Source organism: Lactuca virosa, chromosome 8 (genome assembly GCF_052849685.1).
Source record: "Lactuca virosa cultivar CGN04683 chromosome 8, Lactuca_virosa_CGN04683_v6, whole genome shotgun sequence".
Taxonomy (NCBI): Eukaryota; Viridiplantae; Streptophyta; class Magnoliopsida; order Asterales; family Asteraceae; genus Lactuca; species Lactuca virosa.
The window spans coordinates 288,843,840-288,852,667 of record NC_136433.1 but is presented as its reverse complement, the minus strand read 5'-3'; the positions used below and the strand labels follow the sequence as shown (position 1 = coordinate 288,852,667).

Below are 8,828 nucleotides of genomic sequence, written 5' to 3'. Positions count from 1 at the left end.
AATATCAGAATCTATTAATCATTTTGACCGCATTAAAAAAATAAATAAATAAATAAATAAATAATTTTGTAAAATGTCATACCAAATAGCATAGGTCCAAGACAAATAAATTTAAATACCATGGGTCCAGGTAATATATTACTCGCAAACTATAAATAAATAAACCTCGCGTTGCATGCATCAACAGTTAAAACTTTGTCTTCTAGCCAATCCCACCTTAACCTACCCTTGTTGACCGTGAGCGAAGGCGTTTGAGGTTTGATGCATATCTACATGATTAATTATGTTTTAATAAATGAGGCTCACTCATCTTGGGAATCAAACACCGAAGCGAGTCGCTTGAGATGGCTTCTCTTCCCATCTTGATCACTGTGCTAGAACAGTCCCAGGTTTCGCCCCCTCCATCCACCAAAGCTCAGACGTGGCTGCCCTTGTCATTTTTCGACCTGGCATGGCTGCACGTCCATCCCTTTCACCATCTTTTCTTCTATGAGTTACCACAGCTCTCTAAAACTCAGTTTATTGAAACAATTGTTCCCACTCTAAAAACCTCGTTATCTAAAACACTTCTCCATTTTTCTCCTTTTGCTGGTAAATTGATCATAGATCCTACAGGTACTAGAAATCCCCAAATTCGTTATATAGAAGGCGACACTGTCTCAGTCACGATTGCAGAGAGTAATCTTGATTTCAACGATCTAGTGGGAAATCATCCTAGAGCCTGTGATAAGTTTTATCCCCTTATACCTCTCCTTGGAAAAGCTGAAAAAGTAATCGATTATGTTACAATCCCATTATTCTCCATTCAGGTGACGTTTTTCCCTAATAGTGGTTTCTCTATTGGAACAACCAATCACCATGGACTTGGAGATGCAAGCACTCGGTTTCGTTTTCTGGAGGCATGGACTTCGATTGCAAGATCTGGTTCAGATGAGTTATTTATCGCTAATGGAAGTTTGCCATTCTATGATAGAGTAATCAATCATCCAGACTTAGATGAAATATATCTAAAGAGAGCAAAACTCGATACTTTTGATGAAAAGTATCAGACTCGACGCCTTTCTGGACCGAATGATAATGTCCGGACAACGTTGGTGTTGACCAGACCCATCATCAATCAAATGAAGAAATGGGTATCAACCCAACTGCCCACGTTACAACATGTCTCATCTTTTACAGTCGCATGTGCTTATTTCTGGAGTTGCTTTGCAAAATTACGCAGTGATGAGCTACAAGTTTTTGGCTTTGCCGTAGATTGTAGGGCACGTCTGGAACCAGCGATTCCTGCTAATTACTTTGGTAACTGTATAGCACCATGTGGGGCGATGGCAAAAACAAATATATTAACTGAAAAAGAAGGATTTGTGACTGCTGCCAAATTACTGGGAGAGAGTTTATATAAGATGTTGAATGATGAAGATGGAATCATGAAAGATGCCAAGACTTGGTTCAACTTTTCCTTCGAAGGGATGCCAACATTCATAACTGTTACTGGAACACCAAAGCATAAATTTTATGATACTGATTTTGGATGGGGAAAGCCCAAAAAGTATGAAACAGTTTCTATCGATTATAGTGTGGCGATTTCGTTGAACGCTAGCAAAGACTCCAATGAAGATCTGGAGATTGGCGTGAGCCTTTCGCGTACTGAGATGGAGGTGTTTATTCCAATATTTAATGAGGGATTAGAAAATTACATTTAGTATCATCAAATTTATTTTCTTTCTTTTCCTTTTATTTATTGAATAAGGTGAAGTAATATATTCTTTGCTGCGTGTTTTTCTTACTTTTCTCTTTTCTCTTTTCTCTTTGTTCATTTCTTTGTACTTTTTAAGTTTTAATCAATCTTAATTCTCTTTTTTCTAAAGAGTGAAGTAAAATAATATTTGTTCCTAATTCTTTAGTCGTTCAGATAAAACCTTTCATTTCAGCTTTTTTTTTTTTTTCTCGGTTGACCCTACGTCTACTACCTTGAACCCTAGCTCTTGCTACTATTTAAATGAAACATTCAACTGTGTTGGTCGAAGTTTTTGTCGTCTATTTTGGTTGTGTTTGACAGACTAGTTCAAAAACTAGTTATAGCTTAAAAGTAGGTGGTAATTTTGGTTATGTTTGACAGACTAGTTCAAAAGCTAGTTATAGCTAAAAAGTAGCTGGTAGTTGAAAAACTAGTTGTTAATTTATAACCTACCTGATAAAAAATGACGTTTGATAAAACTATCTGATAAGGTAGCTGAAATATATAAAATAACATAAAATAATATTTAGAAAAATATTTTTCTATAATTAAGTAAAGGTATATTCGGGAAATTTTAATAAAGTTACTAATAAGCTACTCAAAGTAGCTTTCGAAAAATACGCCAAACACAACCTTTGTCTTTGGGCCAATCATATTTTCTATGTGCATCCATTTTCTTGGACATTGAAATAAAATTATAAATGTAATGACATTTTTATAAATAAATTAAAAAAAAAAACAACATAGTGTTAAAATCGAAATTTTCAGTAAACTTAATGACTATTGCAATTCGGGTAAATTGGTTAGTGGGAGAACAAGGAGAACCAGTCACTTAATTGATATTGTAACAAAATTGTAAAAGTTAACTGTTTTTTATTATTTCAAATGTGTTTATCTAGGTTTAACCCATTATATAATAGGTTGGGTTGAAAAATACTTAAATAGATCAACCCAATAACAACTCGTTTATCTGAAAAGTTTGGTTGGGTTCGAATATCAACCTATTTAAATAAACAAGTTGTGTTAGATTTAAATCTTCAACCTAATTAATAAATTGGTTGAACTCGAAGGCAACCCAAGTCAACCCATTATCGACTCTAATATGTTGGTGGGACTTGCTTTGACCTTTTTGAATCATTTGAATTTATCATAGAATATGTCACAACGAATTCAAACAGGATGTCAACTACAAACCCTTATTGATCCATCAAAATATGATGGGAGCAAAGATCTATGTGGAGTTCCATTGCAAAAAAGTTGCTCACATCAGGAAGACACAACAATAAGCAATAAGACATGGAGTTATTGAGCCCACGAAGGTATGTTTTACGTGGACATTGTGAGTGATTTTGCAAAATGGTTTTGGAGTGTTGTTGGCATTTTGTTGTTCAAGAAGTAATGGATATGGAATACTTTCATGTTCATTGAGGAAATCCTAGATTAGATATATGTACCCGTCTTGATAACAGTTCCCAAGATGAAGAGAGAAAGAGAAGCTACATAGATCCTTGAGAATGCAAGTAATTCGTGAATGTATATTATCAATGATTATTTTCCTTTTTAATACTACTATTGTGCCTAATAATATTATTTTCTAGATTTGTAATATGGGTGTTGTTTTAATGTTTCAATTTTGAGGGTTTTGTTGGATTTGGTATTTTATAGTAGGTCGTGTTGTTAGATTAGATTAATATTGGCAAAGTCCACAGGTGGGTGGGATGGATTTCAACTTGAAATACCCATTTACTCTTCATACTAGGTCAAAGGAAAATTGAAAAGACCAACGACTTGTCTAAAAGAATCAAAGATTCATGAACTCAGCTTGATCTTACAAACGCTTTTTGGAAAGAGGGGGACAAACGCTTTTTTGAACCTTTGATAGACAAACCAATAACACTCACATGATCATCTTACACTGAAATACATACTCTTTCATAGTATTTCAAACTCTTTCAAAAATGAATGAAAAGGATACATAACCCACATTTGTTACCTTGCAAGTAGAACTTAGAGAACAAACCAAATCATCAAATCTTATCATCGAACTCCTTCAAACCACCAATCCATAATAGAAATATTAATAAAAGCAATGTCCATAAAAGAATTACACATTGCAATTCATTCCATTACTCCAACTATCAAAATACATAACAAGAAGTTATATCATACTCATTAATGCTCAAAATTTATATTATTTCAAATGTTCTTATTATCCCAAATGTGGGACCTCTTACATTTCAAGCTTAAAAACATCAAATCACATTGATCCATCCACAAACACATGGACACAACTCCAGTTCTTGATCAGAAAGATGATGTATTCTATAATTTGTATAAATTTGAACTTATTTCAGTGCAATGGTTTAAAAGTTTAACTTTTCCCACCACTAGGCACTGTTAATAGTGATATTCTGCTAAATCCAAGCAAGCTTCTGCTATTGACTTATCTTGATCAAGTATGTGAGTATCACTTGAAGAATTCTTCTGTAAATCATGTATGATTTTTCTTAAAAAAAACTTACACTAATATAAGTAGAAATTTTTTTTTCAAATAAATTTAGTTACCTTTGTATCGAATCCTCTGATGAAACCAACTAGTGTCACTTTCATTGGCTCATCATAGATTTGCTCATTGCTTCCATTCATAAAACAAGCTTCCTGAAATCAAAGCTACATGTTCTTAAACATGTTTATCTTCATTTATAGTCGCATTTTATTTTATATATGCAATTGTTTGAAATCTCACAATGGTTTTTCCAAAAGAGCCAGAAGTATAGTCCCATTTTATGCTAACTATAATCTTCAATCTCTGTTGTGAGTCAACTTCAACCCACCCAAAATACACACCCCATGCTTGACTAGGAAGATCAGAAGCTCCATTAACTGAATAAACCAACAAAAGACATGAATAAATCAACAAACATTGCTCAAATTGTCTACACCAATATTCCAAATTTCTTTAAGGAAGTTTTAAGAGAGATTCAATATAAACAAAAGGAAATGAAAGTATATTTTAAAGAGTAAATTACACGAATGGTCCTTATGGTTTGGGGTAATTTGCGCGTTTGGTCCCTAACTTTTTTAACTCGGAAGGTCCCTACTATTTGTTTTTGTTACGCACTTGGTCCCTATTGTTTGCTTTTGTTACGTGGTTGGTCCCAGTCTTACTTAAAAAGATTTATTTAAAAAGGAAAAAATGATGAGGTGGGTAAGATAAGGTGAGGGGGTGGGGTTGGAGGTGTGTTTATTTAAATAAATTAAAAAATTTAGGGAAAAATAGTCTTTTTAGGTAAGACAGGGACCAAACGCGTAACAAAAACAAACAGTAGGGACCTTCCGAGTTAAAAAAAATAAGTTAGAGACCAAACGCGCAAATTACCCTAAACCATAGGGACCATTCGTGTAATTTACTCTATTTTAAACAATGTAAACCTGAAAGTTCTTGAAAAAATCCATTTTTGTATGAAGCCTTGAAACAAATTGGTTCAATTGGTAATGCATTCATCACCCCTGAAAAAGATAAACTATTATTGCAAACTATATATATATATATATATATATATATATATATATATATATATATATATATATATATATATATATATATATATAATATGGTGTAAGGCATTTGCATGGAATCTTGATAAAAAAAAAAAAATATATATATATATATATACAGTCATCAAAAGGAGGGAGTGCCCAAAGCTGTGGTTGAAAATCTAGAAATGAATGAATTATATGATCAGCAATTGAATATTGATCTGATTCATCTTGAATAGAAGGAACAGCCACCACTTGCATTTTTGCAGCCTTTCCAGCTTTAACCCCTACCCTGTTGATATAATTACATTGTTAACCCTGTTGATAGTCTTTGACAAACTATCAAATACCTAAAGTACCCCCCTTAATATGACATATTTTAGAAAAGTGAAAAAGACCAAAATTCACTTACAGAGAATCTTCTATCACAAGACAACAAGATGCATCCACACCCATTTTATTTGCAGCTTCCAGGAATCTAATGTTTCAAGTGATTTTCATCATTTTAAGAAAAGTGAGTCACAAGAACTTTCTCTTATACTTGAATAAAGCTTTTTTTTTTATATGTCCAAGTTTTGGCTCTCAGCTATGAGATAAATGGCCAAAAACAACTTTTAAAGAATCATCATATAAATGCTTACAAAGCTTACAGATCTGGAGAAGGCTTCCCTGATTTGACTTGATCACTTCCAAGAATTACTGAAAAGTATTCTTTCCAACCTATTGTAAGAAAAAATCCATAAGAAATAATATTCAAAAAAACTCTGTCCAATAGACATCAACATACTTAAGAAATTCTTAATAAGAATTAAGAACAAAGTTTGTGTTTTTCTTAAATTATCATGCTCCTACATATGTGGAACTTGCAAGGTATGATTTTAAGAAACAATTAAAAGGATTCACTATTCCTCAGCATATGCAGAAGTGTAAAAAGAAAAAGCTGCAAATTTGCTTTTTCATTGGACATCATTCATATCAATATATCATCATATATTACATTATGAATATTTACTTCCACTATTTGTTAACAATCTTGATACCTTACTTTATAAATACTATAGTGGAAGATGATTACATGACATTTTCTATATCGAAATTGGTGTAAAGAAAAGTAGATAAAAAAACACATCAGAAGATAATTTAACAAGAAAACAATACAACTTTACTAAAGAAACAAGGACTATTTTTCTAGTGTGGATGTGTATGCAGGTCTATGTAAACATGAATGTGAGTAAATCTTCTAAGAGGATGTGGTTTGATAAGACTTAATAACAAAAAGGGTAAAAAAGAAGGAAACAACATGACCTTTCTGGGAAGAGACTTTGACTTCAACATTCTTCCTTATGGAGTTGGAAGCAAGTGCAAAAGGAACTCCATGTTTATGGAGATGCTTAATGAGGCGATTGACACCAGGAAGTGGTTTGGCTTGAGGCCACCTACAAGAACACAACTTGCATAAGACACATGATCACCCCTTATGGTACTAAATCTGTTTTTAGCAACTTAGAATTGATGGAAACATAATTAAACTAAATTGGTTTAAAACCATGATGATTGTAAAGGTCTCCTCCAAACAAAATTTTGAACCACAGATGTTTAAAGTTAATGCCTCCAAACAAGAAAAAGAATGATGCATAATCTAAGACCAAGATCATATCAAGTTTGCTTTATAGAGTGTTAAGTTTTACACGGAATAACCAGAAAGAGAGCTCACTTTTCATGATACATGGGCATGATGTTTTGGGTGTATTGTTGAGGTGTAATTGGAAGATCATAGTCTTTAACAACTGCAATTGCTGACTCATGGTGTACCATTCCCATCCTCTTGTTTTCCTTCTCCATGTCCACCACTTTCCCATATCTAGCAAGAAATTCCTTTAAAAGATCCTTTGTGACTTGCTCTAGAAACCAGAAAAGACCAAATTTTAACAACAAACTATGAGCTACACAGATCAACATTTGAAAGCATGAACCAATACATAAATACCAGAGATGTTTAGTTGTACTTTACGCTTAAGTTGTGGTAATTCATGCTAAGATACTCATATTATGTGCTTAAAAGTTAAAAAGTTGTAATTAGGGCTTCTTTGAATGTGTTATTTCAACTTGAATTACAGATAATGGATAAGCAAGCAAGTAATTTTACATTCACCATAATAATCCGTTGTTATACTAGAACGAAGATGAAGCAAGTATAGGAACTACGATACCTGTGTTCAAAAGGGTGCCATCCAAATCGAAAATCACGGCAGAGATGCGATTGCCATTCATAGCGATTGTGTGGTGAGAACTGAGAAATCGTAAATGGGATTGAAGGGAGACGAAGAAATTAAGGCAATATAAGGGGATTTGAGATGATGTGACAAATGATTCGCATAGGGCAAAGGGTACAAAAAGGGAGCCACAACTGAGAAAGCATATGCTTCCCGCCTTCTCCATTTGGAGAAAGATAATTACATATACACCCTTAGGTTTTTGAATAATTTCACTATAAACCCAAAATTTCTATTTTTGTTAAATATGACAGCTACTTTTGTTATGTTGTGCAATTTAACACGCACCGAACACTTAGGTGACTATGGTTCATGCAACTTTTTCATAAATAAATGTAACAATAGAAAAATAGTTATTTAGGATGGAGATAGGTAGGTTGACAAAGAATAATAGATTGTCCTGTTTTAAATTTAAAATACCACTAAATTAGTTGGAAAAAAATCATATGCTTCCAAGAAAAATATTTTATATAATTAACAAATGAGTTCAACTGTTTAAACAAATAATTTATGTGACTATTATAGTCTCCTTAGATATTATTTTTTTCTCCAACAAATTGTTATCGATCGTTAATTAATTAAAAATAATTTGGGCTAACTCACTTGACTAACAAAGTGTCTAACAATATGTTTCTAACTATGACGTCATAGGTTCAATTTCGGACATATTCTAATTCGCCGTTCTAAAAAAAAGTTGGAAAAACTTTAATTGTACTTTTATTTATGAAATTCAATAATTACTTTCATAAATAAAATATTATAATGGATGATGGAAGGTTTATTTCTAATCAGTTACAATCTCGTACAATGCTACCAATAACAAAAGACATGTTTCTTCTTGGTATTACGTGTAACTAGAGAGAAGTATCTTGTAATTATTACAAGAAGCATGTGGGAGTTACATATATCTTGGAGAATTCCAAGAACCACATTACACAATTCCCTTACATAGTTACTAGAAAATATAAGTTGGTCCGTTACATCGGATTACATGGGTGCAATAGAAAGACACATTCACACTATCTAATACAATTTCTCATATATCTTAAGGAATACAAACTTCTTGTATCTATTTGAGTGAAACATCCCTTTTCTTTATTTAATGTTTAAATAAAGTTAAGATAATTTTATCATTTTTAAAATTGTTATATGCGGAAATACAGTACCTTAGTCCTTAAAATACAAGTTTAGTAGTTTCAAAAAATTGCAAATAACAGCCACACAATTAAGTGGCCTTCTAATGATAAATCTCCAAAACATTTGATAACTTTCAAGTC

At 32.5% G+C, this 8,828-nt stretch overlaps 1 protein-coding gene and 1 pseudogene across 2 annotated transcripts; one reads left to right on the top strand and one right to left on the bottom strand.

The window, feature by feature from the left end:
• The first annotated feature begins 272 nt into the window (after positions 1-272).
• On the top strand, positions 273-1,786 carry LOC145134387 (malonyl-coenzyme A:anthocyanin 3-O-glucoside-6''-O-malonyltransferase pseudogene; annotated as a pseudogene).
• A 2,110-nt stretch (positions 1,787-3,896) lies between these two features.
• On the bottom strand, positions 3,897-7,659 carry LOC145134868 (bifunctional riboflavin kinase/FMN phosphatase-like). Of its 2 annotated transcripts, XM_079069678.1 has the most exons (10): positions 7,489-7,657; positions 6,993-7,179; positions 6,584-6,714; positions 5,929-5,998; positions 5,691-5,756; positions 5,416-5,570; positions 5,171-5,248; positions 4,485-4,621; positions 4,304-4,396; positions 3,897-4,222 (listed from the first exon to the last, which is right to left on the bottom strand). In XM_079069678.1, exons 1-10 carry the CDS (start codon positions 7,547-7,549, stop codon positions 4,136-4,138), a joined length of 1,065 nt encoding a protein of 354 aa, XP_078925804.1. In that variant the 5' UTR covers positions 7,550-7,657; the 3' UTR covers positions 3,897-4,135. The 2 variants fall into 2 exon arrangements, with proteins under 2 accessions (XP_078925804.1, XP_078925805.1); XM_079069679.1 differs by lacking the exon at positions 3,897-4,222 and having other exon boundaries at positions 4,304-4,408; positions 7,489-7,659.
• Positions 7,660-8,828: the final 1,169 nt, after the last annotated feature.

Coding starts and splice junctions, on each gene's coding strand:
- LOC145134868 (XM_079069678.1), bottom strand. CDS start 7,549: ATGAATGGCAATCGCATCTCTGCCGTGATTTTCGATTTGGATGGCACC. Junction 4,622..5,170: donor ATTTTTTCAAGAACTTTCAG/GTTTACATTGTT, acceptor TGGTTTATTCAG/TTAATGGAGCTTCTGATCTT. Junction 4,223..4,303: donor TCAGAGGATTCGATACAAAG/GTAACTAAATTT, acceptor CATGATTTACAG/AAGAATTCTTCAAGTGATAC.